This window comes from Lotus japonicus, chromosome 2 (genome assembly GCF_012489685.1).
Source record: "Lotus japonicus ecotype B-129 chromosome 2, LjGifu_v1.2".
Lineage (NCBI taxonomy): Eukaryota > Viridiplantae > Streptophyta > Magnoliopsida > Fabales > Fabaceae > Lotus > Lotus japonicus.
The window spans coordinates 93,062,661-93,081,849 of NC_080042.1; the positions used below are offsets into that span (position 1 = coordinate 93,062,661).

Sequence of the window (19,189 nt, forward strand, 5' to 3'; positions counted from 1 at the left end):
TCAAATTCATAGAATGAAAATCTCACTCTCAAGATTTGAAGATTGAAGATCAGATTGTATGAGCTGTAATCCATTTATAGGTCAAACAAAATGAAAGTTCAAAATGCAAAGTGATCAAGGCTCTTAGCAGAAGGAAATTCATTCATAAAAACAAACATCACCTAGGGCACATAGAAGGCTTCTAATACTTACTTTGGTACTTAATGTTTCTTTTGCTAAACATATCAAATACTCACCATGGAACAAAATATAGGCACATTTAAATCAACTTTGCCCTATAACTCAGTATAGCTAACTTGCTTATATACCACATTTAACTCATGAATCAGTAGGATTTCTGGGGGCAGAAGAATAACTCAGAATGAATTTAATCATGCAACATATAAATTGGGAAAAGAAATCTATCCTAAAAGATTCACTTTATAACCTCCAAGTGAACTGAAGGAAAATTTTCACAGATTGCCAACTCTATGAAGTATGAACAGTAGTCTAAAGCATATATCTATTACATGCCCTTAATCTTGCTTTAAAATGCGAAAATTATCTCAAAATCCTTATCTTCTTTTTTATCCCCTTTCACTTCAGTTCTAAATTTGAATTTGAAAATGCAACCGACAAAAAAGCAGTGTGGAGCATCCTCCTGATGAAAAATCATACTTTTAAGGCTTTCTTTGGCCTCTTTGAACTCCCTTCTCTTTTATCAGCCTCTGCAGATTTCTTCTTGTCCTTCCTTTCTCTCTTTTTTAGAGCAGTCATGTGGGCCTTTAATATAGTTGCATAAGAAGCCTGAAAGCGCTGATGATCCTTTGGTCCAACCTTTCCAATGAAAAACCATAAACAATGTTTAGAAGTAGAAAAATATTATATGAACATGAACATAAGTGGAAAGCAGAAATAGACAAAAAGATATGGGGAAAATCGGGTGTCAAGTAACGCCCACTTTAAAGAATTTCTACAAAATTTAGGCTACAGACATGAATTCATCACTTTAGACATAATTCTCAACTTTTAACCTGTGCAAGCTAAGATAATTGGAAGATATTAGTACGACAAAGACAAACAACATGAAAGAGTTGATTCATAGACCATCCTTTCATTTTCATGCATTGATGATCTACAATAAGTATTGAAATGCTATAAAATAGTATTCACGATACTGAATGCAAAATAATACTCAACTAATATACTTGTTCTTCTTAATTAGTAACTTTGAAAACTTGCATCAATGAACTCTACTGATCCATGCTAAATACTTTTCTAGGCCTCAACCACATGCAAAATCAACTGGGGCAGACAGGGAACATTCAAGTGAAGTGCTGGTAATAGAGTGACCACTAGAGCATAAGCACAAACCAAAAGATCTAATAGTAAAATGTTTAGTAGCAAACTTCAATGCATGTTTTTAAATGTACAAGATAGGAATACAGCAGTGATATATTTTCAACTGTTACTTTTATTCATCATAGGCCACTTGATTACACGAGTATCCTGCTTCTTGATAGTAACATAGTGTTGCACAAAGAACCTAAGGAGTGACAGAATGAACAGATGATTAAACCCAAGAAACGAGTTTTCATTTCTTTCACTTTCACTAGTTCCCCTCAGGTTAAATCAGTCTACTCAAATCAGTGGCTCTTAAACATCACAGCTAAGATAGAGAACTAAGATTCGATGTGCCATATACTTAGAATCTTATAAATGTGCACTAGTCAAAATTTGCACGGGTTCATTTAACAGTTGAAAGAAGAAAGTGAAAATAATAAAGATACGTACTGAAGTAGAAATGGTCTTTTTCCCATCAGTGGCACGGATAAGGCATCTATACTCAATTGCTTCACCAGCAGTGGCCAATTTATTCCTCTGCACTTTGGATTTCAGGGATGCTAACAACAAGAGGCACACAAACAAACAAAAAAATCAGTTTCTAGGAAGCCAGAAGTTAAAGCCCAAAACCCTGAGAAAGAAGCCAACATTAACATACACACATCGTTTAAGGGTAACCCAAACAGAGCCCTTCTCAGTGCTGCGCTCAAACAAGCTGGTGAGCTCATTGAGAAATGGATCTAGCTGTAGAAGAACCTATCACAACCAGGAAATAGAAATTCATTGGGGTCAGACATTATAACTTTTAGCAGTACTCGCTCACTACCCATTATGCATACCATTGATGTAATGATAAATTATTATAGATCAAGATAATGTGATTTTGGAGATGAATCATTTCAACATTTGAAAAATGGAAATAACAGTGTGGTTCTCCTAATCAAAGAAGACGTTCAATTCTATTCTGGAAGCGAATGATTAAAGGTTCGGTTTGATTATTCCCTGCCATGTTCTGAATCTAAATTTGAAACACATAATAAGAGAATAAGAATGAAAGATGTAATTGAGATAAGAGTAAAGGAAAGTGAAGTTTACCATGGCTTGGCTGAGTGTGAGTCTGTGAGAGGGGTTTTAAACACAAGCGCTTGGCAGACTCTCTCTCTTCTGCTGAGCTGAAATGAAGTAAAGGGAGAACAGATGAAAAGAAAAATAAAAGTGATGGATAACAATTGAGAGCCCAAAACCTGCTTAAATTGGGCTCACCAACTAACTTTATGTCATCAATCACTTACTAATTGGTGAAGTTATAATTGTCCAAAAAAAATTGGCACCGTAATTTGATAATTTCAGGCGACTGCTTTTAACACGCCATTTGTATTCCAATTTACATGTCCTAACTTCACCCTGAAATTTTTAATTTTAAATAGATTGCGGTGTGTAAATAATAAAAACAGCTTGTAAAAAGAAATTCTCATTATTTAGTTTAAGACTAAGAAATCCATAACCTCCATTTCACAACCCAGCTCATCCCTAAGTCATAGTGTGTGGTTAAAAATTAGTGTTATTTGCTCAGGAAACAAAGGAAAAAATGCAAAACCTACCACAATTCTGAAGAAAAAGGAAGCAAAACTGATAAGTGAAACTTATAAAACTAATAATTAAAAAGGAAATTGGAAACAAGCTCATATTGATCACAATTCACATATATCACATTATTCTGGTTTTCAAAGAGTGTGGGAAAGAGTTTTCCAGTTGAAGATTTAGGAAATACAGGGACTGTTGACTATTATTCACAGCACATTCAACCATACAATTATTCACAGGGGAGTCACTCAATTCACATAGGATCTATTGGATGTAGAAAATATCAGAGAATTACTCCTATATTATCTTGTTAATCAGCCATCAAAAGATTCAAACAAAAAGCACACATATTCTGTGATACAGTACCATAACCAATTACCAATATCCTAAGCAATTTTTCGAATCATCGATCGAACAACAGGAAGAAGCCATTACATCTCATGAGATAATAACCAAAATTCTAAATGTGATGAATCGTGACCTAAGGTGTGTGGAAATCGAGAAGAAAAGGCGAATGAAAGAAGAGTAAATCGCATTACCTGAGCAAGAAGAGATGACGGTTGAATCGTTTGAAGCGGATAACCAGACGCTGAATCGCACGGAAGTGGAGAGATAGAATGTAACCGCGGAGGTGGAGAGGCGAATCACGACGGCGGAGAGGTGAATCACAACGGCGGAGAGGGTTTACGAGATTGTGAGTAGCTCAGTGTGATGTGCATTTCTGTGAGAGACTATAACTTCACCTTTATATGTGAAAGGGCAGTTTCGTAATCTCCATATCGGGCGGTTCGGGCTCAATATCAGAGATACCCACCCCAATATTAGTCATCCCTAACCAGGCCCAAACCCTAACCCAATCAAAGGTGAGTATTTGCACTTTGCAGATTCAATATATTGTTTGATTTGACCAAAAAAACAAATTGTTTGATTATAATATATTATCAAACAAAATCAAATATAATCAAAATGTTGTTTATTTTGATCAAAATATTTATTTTTTGATTGTTTCTTAATGTCTAGAGGTATTTTTTAAATTTCTAAAACGTTATAATTTCATTCAAAAGTTTCCAACAATATCCTCGAATGATAGCTCAAGTGGTAAGAGCTAGATGACATATGAGTCTAGAAGTAGAAGGTCCAAAGAATCAATTCCTAGGGCGTGTAATTTATGTTTCCAATGTACAAAAAAAGGTTTTCGATTGTGCGTTCGAAAGAAACGGGAAACAGAAGAGTGACCAACATATATCATTTAGAGGAAAACTTAGAAAAAATAAATTAATTGCCCTATTAGCATCTCTATTAATATAATTCAGCAAACTTTTAGCAAAAATTTGACCTTGTTTAATTACTGATTTAATAATCTGGCATGAATCTGATGTACGTTGAGACATAAACTCTAAAATTTACTACGATAGTCAGGAAAGCTCTGGTGGCTCTACAAAGGTATAAGGCAAGCGATGGAGAGTACGGAAGTTGGGTGAATAAGTCAGTGAGGTTGGGTGAATGATTGAGGTGAGAATAAAGAAATCGGGGTGAAAAGGCCTATTGTTTTTATAATTTAAAAGTGAATAAAATAAGTAATTGATATTTTTATATAAGGGTATTTGAAAAATTAAAAAAATTGAGATTCCTATAGGTGTATTTAAAAGTAATTCTATGGTACTAAAAAGAAAATACCCAAATATGAAAATGATATTTTTATAGGTTATCTTATGAAATTGATATTTTTATATGAAAATGTAGATAAATGTCCTTTTGATGAAATCATATATGGGCAAAAAAAAATTGAAACTATCAAAATATATATATATAGGCAAAAATTAAAAGATGTCACATTCATATTAGTTTTTCTTTATAACCTAATTAGGAATTGATTCATAACCTAATTAGGAATTGATTCATGAACCTCCCTCATCATATTAATTTTTTTTTACATCGAAAAAATAAATTGCACCCTCTATATATATCCTAGCTAGGGGATTGATCCCTGAACCTTTCTCACCAATCCACACGTTCCCTAGCTTAGGGACCATTCAGGACTCACATTCACATTAAACATCTTAAACATCTTGTTTGCGTTAGAAAAATGATATTTGTACATGAATTGTAATGTTATTAGCTAAGCTTTAAATGATTGCTACGCAGTTTCTAAAAATAAATTGGTAACAAAAAAATTTTCTAGGCGAAATAATGCTCCCTACTTTATAAAAAACTAATATTAATTTTAGGCTTGAGTTTATGGGAGGCTCAAATTTTAAAATTGTTGTAAACCTTAGACGACATGTGCCCTTAAGAGAAAATGTTATATAAGTTAACATATCAATTAACCAAAAGTGTCATCCTCAATGTCGGGCCACATATTGAGGACGGATTGAAGAAAATTTACACAAAAGGAAGAGGTTATTATATTTACTTGAATACACACATGGAGAAAAGTTTCAAACTCTTCCATTAATGTTCTTGACATTGACTCTTCTTAGTTTACTACTTCATGAATAGTATGAATAGTTGCACACCAAATGAGAGAGGAATACTATGCGCTAGTATATAAAATGGTTGACGTTATCACAAGAGATATATTACAAACACTCTGGTAGAAGATTGTTATGTAAATATTTACAACACTTTGCAATAAGCATCAAATTCAGCTTAGTAGCAGTTCTCTCTGAACAGAGAATCTATGTTGCTGCTCCACTTGTTATTATACATCTCCAAAAGCTTGTCAGCTGGTGTCAGACCTGCTCATAATAAATAATAATTATAATATATATGATATATAGGTAAGAGAGGTGCATAAGTCCTTTCTATTTTGCAGCATTTTGATATTTAATGCAAGATGAACAATTAAAATTAACTCCCCAACTTAGATACCTGTCCTAACCACTTCCATCAATGGATCAAGAAAATTGGATTCATTTAAGCGTCTTCTGTCCAAGCCATCCTGCAAAATAGTGTATATGCTTGAATCTTGATCTAGTTCCAAACTTCCAGATAAAAAAATGAGCAAAACAATTAGCATCAACATCAAAGACACCTTTGCCCACTTCAACACATCTTCAGCAACATCCTGCAGCAATCTACCTTGAAATGGAGTCCTCAAACCAGTCATAGGAACCTGAACAAATGGATCACTTAGTTAAGGGGCAAATAGTACAATTTCCTTCTTTTGATTTTTCCACAACATGATAAATGTTTGGCTGTGATATTTTTCATTACCTTATTCCTCAAATATTGTCTGTCTTCAGTGGTCCAATCAGCAATCATATCTAGAACATTATGAAGTGAAACTTCATCATATAGTAGGCCTACCTGACATAGGAAAACATAACCACAATAAAACAACGTTAGACTGAGATAATAGTTGGGGACTAGGGGTTGATTGCAACTTGCAAGTCAACATTGCTCAAGTTGATTAAGCATGAGAGAATCCAAGGCTATAGACTCAAATCATTGGACAATATATAGACATGATAAATGCATGTTTGATTCTTCTGCAAACTATACAAGTCAGTTAAATGCAATTCTTTTGTAAATCAAGTAAATGCTTCTTTTGTAAATGAATTACCCAAAAAGCTGGCAGAGCACATAACATGTTCAAAGGGCCACCATCAGCACCCCTCATTTCCATGTATTTCTTGAGCCTGACCTGCACAAAGTTTAATACTTGGCCAACATATATAGTGTACAGAATTCAGAGATATTAAAAATCCTTATTTGTTGTTAGTGATGATGCTAAGTCTCCACCTCAGGAAATATGGTTGTCAGATGATTTTCCCAGTCACTCAGTGTTGGCATTTGACCTGGCATGGCAGGGAGTTTACCAGCCATGAAGTCCTGCATATACAATAATGTATTAACTAAGCATTAACAAACATGCTGCACAAATCATCAAAATGTTGAGGTGATTTACAGTGTAACTAAACATGCATTGAGAAATAAGAATAGAAGATAACCCGGAATGACATGCCACCACAATCGATATACTTATTTTTTCGATAAACAAAGATCATTGGCACATCAAGAGCATAATCAACAAACTGCTCAAACCTGTAAGAAAAACACTTAATATCTTCACATTAATGTTTTACATTAAAAAGAACAATAAAATTAAAGTGAATTAGAAAAAGAAAACATACCCAAAAGTGTCATAAAAAACAAAGGGTAGCATGCCAGTGCGACGTTTGTCAACCTGATCCACTGTATGGCTGTTTCAAACATGCAAAAAAATTGAATCCAGAGAAGCAAAGAAGCAAGCAGTTAAGGTGCAGCATAATATAATAAAATTTCAGACAGATAATTTAACAGGATACCTTCTTATGGTGAGGTAACCATTTGGAACTCCTTCCATGAAAGGTGAGTTTGCCAATAATGCTGCTGCTAACTGCAATAATTGTAAGACAAGTTAGATACGACAACCAAGAAATTTTAAGCAACTTTGGATGAACAGAATTTCTCACAGGCTGCAAAGCAATACTGGCACGCATTTTGTTGACCATGTCTGATTCAGAACTGAAGTCCAGGTTCACCTAAACCCATAGTTAATTTTTATCTGTTATTTTTCATGGAATACAGATATTTCAAATGGGAAAATTCATTTGTTAAAGAACCTTGAATTGTAAGATTTAATTATCTCACCTGAACAGAACATGTTCTTAACAAGGAGTCATCAACTCTAGGTAAGCCAAATTTATGGAAGTAGTTTTGCAGAACTTTATACCGTACCTAGAAACAATTTAGAACAAATCAACAAGCTCTTAAGTGAAATTTTGCATAATTTCATAATGTTCAAAAGTTTGATACAGATGAATCTTACTCTACCTTTGGCACTCGAGGTATGTCTTCCTGTCTCCATTTAGGCTCAAAACCTAATCCCAAAAATCCAATTCCCATTTCCTCTGCTACAGTTTTAACCTACCAAACAACAACAAAATGAAACATTATAAAATATTTTGGGATTCATTACATAGATATCACAGAAAATTGCACACTGACCTGAAGGAGGTGTGAATTAATCTCATCATAAGTTTGATGCAATGTTTTGAGTGGCATACCACTAAGTTCAATTTGACCACCAGGCTCTAATGATATACTTTGCTTGCCCTGTAGTACAATTCTCAGATAATGTAAAATGTAACACATAACTCCAAATTCAAAACCCAGTGCGCAAGGCACAAAATTTGATATAGAAAACAAAAATTGAATACCAAAAGTATTATGATAGAAGGACCTACATTTTTTAGCCCTATGATGTTGTAACCTTCCATTATTTTATCCCAATCAAACCTTGCTGCAATGCCATTGAGCAAAGCTGATATTTGTTTGTATTTGATTGGACGCAGAGTTTCAAACTCAAAGCCAAATTTCTCATGCTCAGTGCCTATTCTGCAAAGATCATACACTTAAGCTAGGTAAACCATGTAGATAACATTTATGTCATGTTATATGAATGCCGATGAAAATCTTCTGTCTTCAAATGATGTCTCATTATGACTTCAAATGATGTCTCATTATGAGACACTGTTTGAGGACAGATGATCTATGATCTCGGTTGGTTTTGAGGAGGGTAGAATGTAGGTCACCTCCACTTTTCCTTGGGTTTGCAACCAGATACAAAGTAGTTAACAAGATCATCTTTTGTCAATGGTTCAGTGGCGATATATTGAGGAGCCTCTATGGCAGGCCCTGTTGCAACTATAAATCTTTTCCCTCTTCTGCATCTTACTCCTCCTGCTCTATCTTCATGCAAAAATTGATGATGAGCAGAGCTAGTGCACAGGGAAGACAAGTTAAAACCTGTACCACCATCCCTTCGGATTAAGTCTTTCTTCCCCAAAACCATGGATCCTGAAGTCCATTTCAGGTAATGAAGTTCCATAACGCCGCCACTGAAACAAAATTATTTACATATTCATATGATATATGCATAGTCAAATTCCTGAGCCATATGAAAAAGCAACTAGCAAGTTCAATCCAAGAGTGATTATATGTGTACTTAAAATTTCTAGTGGTCATTCAATCAACATATTGTTTAACAGAAAATTTTAACTGCCACAAAACATTAGCAGCGTTCAAAAACCCCACTAAAAAATATGACAATTGAATTGTACAAGTAATTGTCATGACTTATGAGAGAGCTACTACACATGTAAATTTGGTTGCTTACGAGCCCATGACATCTAATGTTGTATTATGCAAGTGGCAAGTTTTTGTCATTCAATCTTTTCACTAACTTGTTTTGGAAAAATGAATATATAGATTCAAATTCAATGCATTACTATAAGAATACAAAAAAAGAAAATTCAGCAGATTGCAACTAATCATCAATTACCACAAACGAAATGCAGTGGCTATTGGGTAGCCAAGAAAGTAGAGAAAATGATTAGTATGGATATGTTTGAAATATGGTGCTCTTTTTGTGACCAATATATACACATGTAAATTGTACGGTTGGTGTAGCCTCGGTTTGTGACACGTGTCATTCTAGTGACACGTCAGTTTGCTGATTCGGTTTATGTAACTATGGTGCCATCTTAACTTGACAAGTGGATATGTTCCTCATAAATTTTGGTGAAACCTTGCGGGTCGGCAATCGGTGACCAAAAGATAAGTTTAAAATGTGTACATACATATATAACTTCACATTTCGATGAAGTTCTAATTCTAGCACTATTAAGGGTTGTGTAAATGAGTCATGATAAAAGGTTAAATAATTTATCATCCAATTATATTGGAGATAGGTGAGTTGGAATTTTCATATTTTATTTATTAATTTATTTTTAACTCATTTATCTCTAATGTGATTGGATGATGAGTTATTTAACCCAAACTTTATCATGAGTCATTTAGACACCCCTCACTATTAAATATGCATCAATCTTTCGAAAAATAATTATTTATTGTTTTTATTAGATGTGGATCCCTTGTGATATACTTTCAACCCGAATCAACACATTTTTCATTGAAAATACACATTTTTTCAAATCAACAAAAGAGAATGTTAACGCACACAAGGTTCCAATCAAATATTCTCCGTAACCTAAGAACTACGAGCCTCAAAAGATTCCAATCAAGCACATAATTGAGCAAAGGCCCCTAACGGCTAACACACTAAAATTTGAATCAAATATTAATTTTAACTTTAACATAAATATTAAATAATTAAATAAATATAACAAATTTCTGGTTAAGAATAACCACTTGTTTTATGTAGAAGAAAGAAAATAAAAGAGTAAAATACACTTACCTCCTCAAGGTTTGTCAATATGACACTACACTTCATTTTTATCTTAAATTTAGACTCCACCCCACTTTTCTCTAATAAGTTAACATCATCTAAAAGATGCTAACGGAATATTCATTTTAACTTAATTAATTATTTTAAATTATTTAATAATAATTCAAGTGATCAAATATATTTATTTTAGACGTTTAATAACATAATCCACGTATTTTTTCATGAAATATAATAAACACACTTAAAACATTAATTAACACCATCATAGGAATATAACTAATTGTAACGATAAAAATCAACTACTAGTCCTTTATCGACTGTCAAAAAAAAAAAACTACTAGTCCTTTGTCGCCACAAGAGATGAAAAATATTAGCCCTAATTTACTTGATCTTTTTCTTTGGTCTCAATTGATTATCCTGAGCACATTTATTTTTCCGGCAGTTTACAGCCCTTAAATGCAAACGAGTATAGCATCTGCGGCAAATTATGTAGAATGAAAAATTCCCTCGAAGTGTCTAATCAAGTCCCTAAACCCACTAGAATGAAAAGTACGTAAATTTTGATTTATCGCCATTAGTAACAATTGTTGAAGCTCTCTCATTAACAAAAGAACCTAATAAAAATAATTGGAATTAAAGATTAATTAAAATTGAATAATAGTTAACAATATTTAGTTACAAAAGCTATAAAGTTTAGGATAGTTTCGTACATTTAGTCCTTAATTTAGGTAACAATAATTTTTTTTTTGCTTTTCTAATAAATGAAGTTTAATATATTTTAGAAATAAATTTACCATAAGTTAATTTTTTTTAAACAACCATATGTTAATTTGAATTTTTTTATATTTTTTTGTTCAAAATATATTTTGTAATTTTAATTATTATTCAATATTTAAAATAATTAATTGAGTTAAAAACAATATTCAACAACTTTTTAGATGGTATTAACTTGTTAGAGATAAGTAAGGTGAAGTGTAGATTTAAGATTTTTTTTTGAACTTGTAGAATTAAGATTAGAATGAGGTGGAGTGTCATTTTGACAAACTTTGAGGAGGTGAGTGTATTTATTAATAACCACCTTGAAATATTCTAATCAGGTTAGTTAACACGTATACAATATAATGCGCAGGGAGGGACGGGGCCGTTTGACTTGACTGGTTGTTGCTATTTCAAGTGGTGATGCTTTTGTTTCTGCTGTATTTGCGTGAGACTCTCTATATAATTGGTACCTGACCTACTTTCAATATTGGCTTACTAACAAACAAAGCTTCATCTATCTCTCTCGTCCAGTACAAATCAAGTACTTTTGATTTTCATTGATAAGTATGGCACCATTCATACAATCTGAATTGTGAAATATTACAATTTTCGTGTTTGGAAAATGTTACATTTTGTCATATGCATCATCATTATTGTTATGCATGTGTTCTTGACGTTGATTTTGATTTGGATATAATCTGTGTGTTAAATATTTATTTGAATAAGGATCGGAGGAAACAAATTTTCATGAACTTTTCAAGAACATGATTACCTGAATCCAATGTTGACATGTTTGGTAACTTTACCAACACCCCTTTACCTCTCTCATTTTTGTAAACATTTTGTCATGTTATTAATACTCATTCATATATTGTTTGAATCCAAGTGTTTATGATCATTAGAATATAAAGGAAACAATATTGTTATGCACGTGTGCTAGAGGTTGATTTTGAAGGACATAATGTAAGTGTTGAACATTTATCAATTTATCATGTTTAGTTTCACAATTTGCAAGAATTCAAGTTAGGAATATTCATTTTTTAAAAAAAAAGTTTGAAATATTCAAAAATTAAAACTTGTAGCATCTAAAATATAATTTTTTGTACCGTGAACCATAATGATATCATCTGAATAAAGAGGAAGAAACTTTTCATCATTGTTGTTGTTATTGTTAATGTGATGTATCCCGCCCTGAGGCGGGGCCCTGGCCTTCAGATGGGCCTTGACCTCGGAGGCCCAATTGGCCCAATAGGTAGTACCCATAGGAGGTAGTTATCAAGTGTAGGGGACTTTTGGGCTCATTTGATGAAATAACACTCGAAATTCAGCACTCTCTCTCACTCTCATTCTCTCTTGGCTCAATCCCTTTACCTCTAGGGATTACACCCTTTCTCAATGTTCTTACCCGGAACATTTGGCGCCGTCTGTGGGGACTGTAAACTTTCTACTCCCATTCACGTGGATTGATTGTGCATGAAGTTACCTCTGATTAGGATTAGGCAATTCTCTGGTTTTCTGATTTTGATTCTGTGACTAGTGATTGGTTTTCCGACATCGTTTCTGGTTTGGATGGAGACTCGGCGCAGGAGGCAACATCATTCACCAATGCGACAGCGGATTTCGCCGCCTCGGCGGCCTCATCGTGTGGTCCTGGATTCTCCGGTACGAACGACAGGAGTACAATCGCCTTCTCCTCCTCCATCACCTCCTGTACCACCACCTCCTCCATCGCCTTCACAGGTGGGATCTCTGGAGCGCTCACCAGAGAATTCACCTGCTCCGGAACAAACTTTCTTACATTCATTTAAAAGCTGAGGTTGGTACCTTCTAAGGAGGCTGATACCTTCTAAACATAACTCATTTCAAAGCTCTAAATGTTTGTGTGATGTTACAAATAACATGAGAGACTATAAAGATGAGGTCAGGCGCACGGTTCCTATAGCGGATGACCGTGCACTTCCATCCCTCACATTCAGGGTATTGCTTATAGGATTGATTTCATGTGTTGCCCTTTCATTTATAAACCAATTTTTTTACTACAATCACAACCATCAACGTGCTTCCGTCGTCGCTATCTTAGCCAATTGGAGTGTTTTTGGTTGAAAAACATCTCAATCGGGCAAGAGATAATCTGAGCTAAGAAGAGGAAGCACGTAGATGGCTGAATTTGTAGTCACAAAATTGGTTTAGAAATGAAAGGGTGACACATAAAATCAACCCTATAAGCAATACCCTGAATGTGAGGGATGGAAGTGTACGGTCATCCGTTGTAGGAACCGTGCGCCTGACCTCGTCTTTATAGTCTTCCATGTTATCTGTAACATCACACGGACATTTAGAGCTTTAAAATTAGTTATGTTTAGAAGGTGCCGACCTCATTAGAAGTGCCTCATCTTCTAAGTGAATGTAAGAAAGTTGTTTTATATTCACATTAACAATAACAACAAAAATGATAAAAGTTTCTTCATCTTTATTCAGATGATATCATTTTGGTTCACGGTACAAAAAAGATCATATTTAGAACCTATAAAGAACCTATAAGTCTTAATTTTTGAATATTCCTAACTTGAATCTTGTGACATTATTAGGCGAATTGAGAAAATTAATTTTTAAAATTGAAGGCGAATTGAATGTTACTTTATTTTTTAAATTAATTTTATATTGTTAAATTTGTCATTGACAAAATTCTTGAATGACACAGGGAATTCCATCAAAAAGAGAAGAGGGCTAAAGGAGGAAACACGCTATTCCATTTTTTTAAACAATATTTGTTGCTAGTTTCGTGTATCATATATGATCATCCCGGATTATTACTTCCTCGCAGTAACAACTCTCTCCTTTGTTTGCTGGTTCTGGAAGGACTCCTGTCACAATAAAATCTATAATTAACTATGGATGAAAGCATAAACTAATCAAATTTGAAAATTCTGTGATGCATGATGTACATAATACGTTGAAAGTGTTAAATGCAGACCCCTATCTTCTTTTTTTGCCCATTAATTTTGTATTTCATTCACACGAGTGACTGATGATGATATATAACTATTATTGACAAGAATGAGATCAAGTGGAACTGTACATTTATAGGTTTTATCAGAAACTATCCTCCACACATGAAGTGTTAAGAGAATTCTTCCTTCTCCATCTCCACCTCATGCTCCCCAAATTCAGCTGATTCAATGTCTGCTAGATTCTTCAAATCAACCACTGAAAGCTCATCCAGGCGCCTTACAACCAAGTCTGCAGCCCCCAGCTCATAAACAAGATGCTTGCTAGCAACAGCCACACACTTCATCCGCGCATCATGTGCAGCCTCCACGGTTAGATTCGAGTTTCCAAACACAATGCACCTCTCAGGAATATAGTTCAGAAGCTGGGCCGCGTACATGAACATTTCTGGATCAGGCTTCCCCCTGTAAACATCCTCCGCTGCTACAATCACACTGAAATTGTTTTCAATACCAACTGCCCCCATGGCATACTCAACAGATTTTCTCGGGCGCGAGGAAACCAATGCCATGGGTATCCCATAGTGCATCAAAACACTAGTAAACTCTTCGGAGCCAGGCCTAAGCCTATACATCCCACCCTGCAAAGCTTGGTGGATTTGTTCCTTTCTGTAAGCCAATCTTCTTACCTGTGCAGGGTCCCTGGACCAGCACAACACCTCGGAAACAGCGTGCTCGCTCTTCATGCCCTCGATTCTCTTAAGAATGAAAGCAGGGGGCGGGGATTTTCCTTCCTGTTGAGATAGAACCAGCCAAGCTTGGTTCTCAAGATCAAGGTTATCTTCAATGAGAACCCCTTCAAGTTCAAATATAGCAGCCAACGAGCCACATCCCATCCTTTGTTGTCTAAGCAAAGGGTTATGAAGTGATGGGTTATCTGCTTTATTTACTGGAGGCCACAACCAAGGCCTAGGATCAAACACCTCATGTGCATCTCCTTTATCAATATTGCTATTATTATTGTTATCCTTCTTTTTATGCAATTTATCTTCCCTGTATGAATACACCTCTCTTGTGAGTTCCACTGCTGAGGCCTTAATTGATGAGAGCAACAAGAAGCTATTATGAGCTTTGGGTTTTTTGCAAGGTAGAGAAAAAACGCTGATCCTTCTTCCACCTAGAAACTCTATCGCCGGGAACCGAATTTTAGTCGAAGATTTGCTTTTAATTGATAAACCCCTCATCAAATATCCTTCACAGACAGGACGGTGACTGAGAATGGAAGCTGCAGCAACAGATTCAACCATTTTGATCCTAGCCAAACCCAATCAAACCAACCTGATTAAGAATTAGAATTCAATCAATGCTGAAAGAACAATGAGAAACTCAAATCCCTAATTTGTAATCAAGAACCACCATTCAAATTTCTTCACCAAACACCAATCATAAGGTAACTCAATTACTCAAATAGCAAAATTAGCAAGGAAATCACTACGTGAACTGGAAGACAAAAATTAAGGAGTGAAAACAAAGTAAAAAAATACAACAGATTGGAGACACAAGCGGTTACATCTAGGATCAAAACTAATGCATAAATAAATAAGTATAAACAAAGAAAAAATAAAATATACAGAAATTGGCATGCATAGAAAAATAGAAAGAATGGATAAAGAAAAAAACCTGGAGAAGAATAGAAGATTTTTCTAATGTTCAATTGTGTGTGTTCTGGGGAAGATTGGATAGAGAAAGACAAGGTGCTATTCGTTGCTTGGTTTGAGTGTTTGTGGTGGGTGGGTGAGAGCTAGATTTGCCACCCCAACCATTAGATTTCACACCCCTAATTTTTGGATTTTCAAATTCCGAATTATTTCGGAATCTTAGATTCCGAAATTAATTCGTGATTTTTAGTTCAAAATACATCTAACACCACACTTTTGAGTAAAAAACCACACTTTTGAGTAAAAAAGTGCTTCGGAAACCTTATTTCCGAAATATTTCGAAAACTGAGTTTCCGTAAGTGGGGTGACATAATGGTTGGAGTGCCAAATCTAATGATGATCTGGGTGGGTGGCATGAGGAGGAAGAAGAACGAACGTTCAAGACGAAAAAGGGTCCACGCCGGCACTATTACACTAGCACACGTGTTCCTCAATGCTCCGTGATTTTTATTTTTTATTTTTTTCCGTTTAATTGGGCCTTGAGAGATGCAATTGGGCTCAGTGGCCCAAATTTCTATTAATCTTTCTTTTATCTCCCAAACCTAATTAACCAATTTGGCTCAGTGCCAATGACGTCTGAGAATCTTTCTTCCTTCTTCTTCCTCAATTTCTGTACAGAAACGAGAGCTTTCCCCATCCTCCAGCACTCCGTTTCCCCATTCCCGATCTGGTTTTGTATTCATCGATGCTTTCTTTTATTTATGTTTTTTATTTATCAGTACTATAATATAATATGTGAGTGTGTACGCGCATACCAGGTGTTCGACGAAATTCCCCATAAACAGAACAGCGTTCAATATGGGCAAGAGAGGAGGGGCGAAGAATTCCTCCCATTTGGGGTCTAGGTCTCAGAATAATCCGATATCATTGAGGGAAGAAGCCACCGGAAAAATACAAACAAAGCCAGCTTCAAACATCAAGTCGAACTTGAGAGTTGACCACTTGAAGAAGCTTGCAGTGTGGGCCACTAATGACACTCCCATACTGTCTCTCGGTGCCTTCTATGGCCAGCATTTGGCCACGGTAGCGGAGGCCGCGGGAGTACCGCCTGATTCTTCTTTAACTACTTGCCAAAGGTTTGCTCCAGTTTTTGTATTCTCTATGCTTTGCTAATTGCTATCCCTTGTTGGTGGTATTATTAGAAACTAACACTCAAGGAAATGTAGAATATGATAGGGTATGTCTACTTTATAATTTATCAGAAAATTAGACTAGAGCTTTAATATGATTGTTAATAATTGCTAGGGATTTAAAGCTTTAACAATTTCAGCTTGTTCAATAGCTAGTTTTGCCAAACAATTGTTTCTCAATCAATTAGCTAGTTACCTTTACATTGTTTAGCTATAAAGCAATCTTATATTCTGTGATACTAACAAATTACATTACTAATGATTGTTGAGTAATGTGCTGATATTAGTGGTTATTGTTATTAATGTTATTAACGTTTATTGGAGAGTAATGTATGTTTGGTTGTTGCTTGATTTCTTATGTTTCTTGGATTACCAATAGCGTGGAAATCTTGCAAGTTACTTTTAAAAGGCTAATAACATTAATCGCTTTTGTTGGATTTGTTTGAATATAAATCATCAGAGGCTCAATTCACTTCATCTTTAAGCAGATAGATTCGGTTCTTAAATTTATTTATCAGCCTTGATCATAATTTTTTACTGCTCTGCAGATGTGAAACCGTCCTTCATCCTGGATTTAATTCAACTGTACGAATTGAGAAGAGCAGATCAAAGGTCAGGCATAGGCACAAGTCTGGTAACATCAGTCAAAACAACATAGTGTACACGTGTAATTTCTGTTTACATAAGAATCTCAAGAAAGGGACCCCAAAGGGACATCTAAAAGGAATATGTCCATCAAAAGAAAAACCATCCTTAGAATTAACACCAAGGAGACCCATCACACACGAGTCTTCCAAATTTGAGAAAGGCATTGTAAGCAAGGATGAAGCTAATGAAATAGATGTGTTTGCTTCACGAGTTGCCGCGAAGGATGTTGCCCTTGTAGACGGTCTGCCAACTCCGTCGTGTTCAAGCACACCAACCTTGTCAGAAGGAAAGAAGAGGATGAGAAATAGTTCCACATCCAAGAAAGCAATTGAAACTGCAAGCTTGTCTGCAAAAGTAGAAGGAAAACCTCTGAGCACAGCAAGCAAAAGGCGAAGAAAATCTTGGATTAGTTTAAAAGATATTGCTAAGGGCAAGGAGCATGACAACAATCAAGTTGCTAATTTGACAATCCCATTCTTTTTATAGTTAGGGAGGTTTTTACATAGGTCATTTGTTTGTAGATTATGCTTGAAGAATGAAGACTTCGTGTGTCTCTACTGAACACACTTTCAATCAATTTGAATGTTTAAATTATTGCTTTTGAATCATTTTGAAAAAAATTGCTTGTAATATTCTCACGGCTTTTCACTTTTTAGTTTGTTCAAAATAGAAGCATTATGTGGTCCCTTTTTAGAGATAATAGTCCATGTTCCCTGGAGTTATTCAGTGTTGTTTTAGGATTCGAAGTCACAGTTATGATTACATGTAAGTTTTTTTTTTTTGGAATGGGTCTCTAGAATGTTTAGATTAGCTTCTCTTCCCTCTCTTTCAAATTGCCAATGAGATCAATGAGATCAAGGTGCGCAAAGCTTCTCAGTGCCGTTGAGGGTGAGGTCTGGGATGTTGGCGAGTTATGGGCTGTAAAAGTTTTTCCAAGTCCTCTGAGAGTTTTGGGTATTGCAAAGGGCTTTTGGTATTTGAGGTTGTTGCATTTGCGGCTTCTTGTTTTTGAGGCTATTGTTCTTATTTGCCGCTGTTTTGGGATTGTTTTTTGATCTTTTTGGGGTGGTCAGCCTTGACCATGTGGGTTTTTGATATCGTGTTGAGGTTGTTTGGGTGTATATCTTATCAGTTTCCTCATTATTATTATATATATATTCTCCTTTCAAAAAAAAAAATTAACTTTTCTTGGAATCAAATTTTCATTCCTGAAATTACTCAACTCCTCTAAACAATATCAGTCTTAGAATATTTGTTTAAGAACTTTCAAACATGCAATTAACAAATGGCTCACCCAGAGCCTCAGAAAGAGAGTGAGGTTAATATAGTTCATAATCAATAATTGTTACATAACTTTGTGACCAATGACATCCATAGGTATCCATTGTCTCCAATATTAGAGCTTGGTTGAATAAAGTCTCTAGAGTTCATGGTCAACATATCTTAAGAGCTTGGTAATCATAGGGTTGTTCGATTGCAAATGAAGATCTACCCAAGGTGGCGTACACGGAGGTTGTTTGTTGGGCAGTAGAGCATGTTTGTGTGCTTGTGGGGTTCTTTCTAAACGCTGTAGTGGTTGGATTTTTGCCAGTTTTTTTTGTTGAGAGGAGGAGATGTTTCTCAACTTCATATTAATATGTACACCCTCCGGTTACTATTATAAAAAAAAAACAAGTTTTTTAAATTCATTCAATAAATGATGTATGTAGTCTATAATAATGACTAGATACATCATTTATTCAATGAAATGTTTTTTTTTTTTCCTTATAATAGTGACGGATGGTGTGTATATATATATTTTTTTAAAAAAACTTAGGGTTTTCTCACGACTTACCCTATGGTTTA

The 19,189-nt window shown here is 35.0% G+C and overlaps 4 protein-coding genes across 7 annotated transcripts; 1 reads left to right on the forward strand and 3 right to left on the reverse strand.

Moving 5' to 3' along the window:
* Positions 1-362: 362 nt before the first annotated feature.
* On the reverse strand, positions 363-3,623 carry LOC130741176 (signal recognition particle 14 kDa protein-like). Its single transcript, XM_057593991.1, has 5 exons — positions 3,447-3,623; positions 2,419-2,495; positions 1,986-2,079; positions 1,774-1,883; positions 363-816 (listed from the first exon to the last, which is right to left on the reverse strand). Exons 2-5 carry the CDS (start codon positions 2,419-2,421, stop codon positions 652-654), a joined length of 372 nt encoding a protein of 123 aa, XP_057449974.1. The 5' UTR covers positions 2,422-2,495; positions 3,447-3,623; the 3' UTR covers positions 363-651.
* Positions 3,624-5,403: 1,780 nt separating this feature from the next.
* Positions 5,404-8,832, reverse strand: LOC130735881 (glutamate--cysteine ligase, chloroplastic-like). Its single transcript, XM_057587754.1, has 15 exons — positions 8,487-8,832; positions 8,139-8,289; positions 7,900-8,007; positions 7,726-7,818; positions 7,543-7,629; positions 7,365-7,433; positions 7,218-7,288; positions 7,044-7,112; positions 6,861-6,954; positions 6,652-6,741; positions 6,473-6,553; positions 6,124-6,216; positions 5,942-6,022; positions 5,779-5,848; positions 5,404-5,645 (listed from the first exon to the last, which is right to left on the reverse strand). The coding sequence occupies exons 1-15, from the start codon at positions 8,780-8,782 to the stop codon at positions 5,557-5,559; spliced, it is 1,542 nt and encodes a 513-aa protein (XP_057443737.1). The 5' UTR covers positions 8,783-8,832; the 3' UTR covers positions 5,404-5,556.
* Positions 8,833-13,524: 4,692 nt separating this feature from the next.
* LOC130741178 (5-amino-6-(5-phospho-D-ribitylamino)uracil phosphatase, chloroplastic-like) lies at positions 13,525-15,869 on the reverse strand. 3 transcript variants are annotated; one of them, XM_057593994.1, is made up of 3 exons: positions 15,529-15,869; positions 13,980-15,162; positions 13,525-13,764 (listed from the first exon to the last, which is right to left on the reverse strand). In XM_057593994.1, the coding sequence occupies exon 2, from the start codon at positions 15,153-15,155 to the stop codon at positions 14,022-14,024; it is 1,134 nt and encodes a 377-aa protein (XP_057449977.1). In that variant the 5' UTR covers positions 15,156-15,162; positions 15,529-15,869; the 3' UTR covers positions 13,525-13,764; positions 13,980-14,021. The 3 variants fall into 3 exon arrangements, with proteins under 3 accessions (XP_057449977.1, XP_057449975.1, XP_057449976.1); XM_057593992.1 differs by having other exon boundaries at positions 13,526-13,764; positions 13,980-15,186; positions 15,529-15,868; XM_057593993.1 differs by lacking the exon at positions 13,525-13,764 and having other exon boundaries at positions 13,927-15,186; positions 15,529-15,868.
* A 235-nt stretch (positions 15,870-16,104) lies between these two features.
* LOC130741179 (uncharacterized) lies at positions 16,105-17,976 on the forward strand. Of its 2 annotated transcripts, none has more exons than XM_057593996.1 (3): positions 16,105-16,236; positions 16,325-16,642; positions 17,245-17,976. In XM_057593996.1, exons 1-3 carry the CDS (start codon positions 16,136-16,138, stop codon positions 17,828-17,830), a joined length of 1,005 nt encoding a protein of 334 aa, XP_057449979.1. In that variant the 5' UTR covers positions 16,105-16,135; the 3' UTR covers positions 17,831-17,976. The 2 variants fall into 2 exon arrangements, with proteins under 2 accessions (XP_057449979.1, XP_057449980.1); XM_057593997.1 differs by having other exon boundaries at positions 16,128-16,241.
* Positions 17,977-19,189: the final 1,213 nt, after the last annotated feature.

Bases quoted from the DNA above. Each gene is read 5' to 3' on its own strand.
- LOC130735881 (XM_057587754.1), bottom strand. From the start codon at position 8,782: ATGGAACTTCATTACCTGAAATGGACTTCAGGATCCATGGTTTTGGGG. The intron at 7,113-7,217 runs GTATCCTGTTAA...TGTTTGAAACAG, and splicing joins GGTTACCTCACCATAAGAAG to CCATACAGTGGATCAGGTTG. The intron at 5,646-5,778 runs GTATCTAAGTTG...TATTATGAGCAG, and splicing joins GATGGAAGTGGTTAGGACAG to GTCTGACACCAGCTGACAAG.
- LOC130741176 (XM_057593991.1), bottom strand. The intron at 1,884-1,985 runs GTGTGTATGTTA...TCTTGTTGTTAG, and splicing joins TTGGGTTACCCTTAAACGAT to CATCCCTGAAATCCAAAGTG. The intron at 817-1,773 runs GTACGTATCTTT...TTCATTGGAAAG, and splicing joins AAAAGACCATTTCTACTTCA to GTTGGACCAAAGGATCATCA.
- LOC130741179 (XM_057593996.1), top strand. From the start codon at position 16,136: ATGACGTCTGAGAATCTTTCTTCCTTCTTCTTCCTCAATTTCTGTACA. The intron at 16,237-16,324 runs GTTTTGTATTCA...CGCGCATACCAG, and splicing joins GTTTCCCCATTCCCGATCTG to GTGTTCGACGAAATTCCCCA. The intron at 16,643-17,244 runs GTTTGCTCCAGT...ACTGCTCTGCAG, and splicing joins TCTTTAACTACTTGCCAAAG to ATGTGAAACCGTCCTTCATC.
- LOC130741178 (XM_057593994.1), bottom strand. From the start codon at position 15,155: ATGGTTGAATCTGTTGCTGCAGCTTCCATTCTCAGTCACCGTCCTGTC.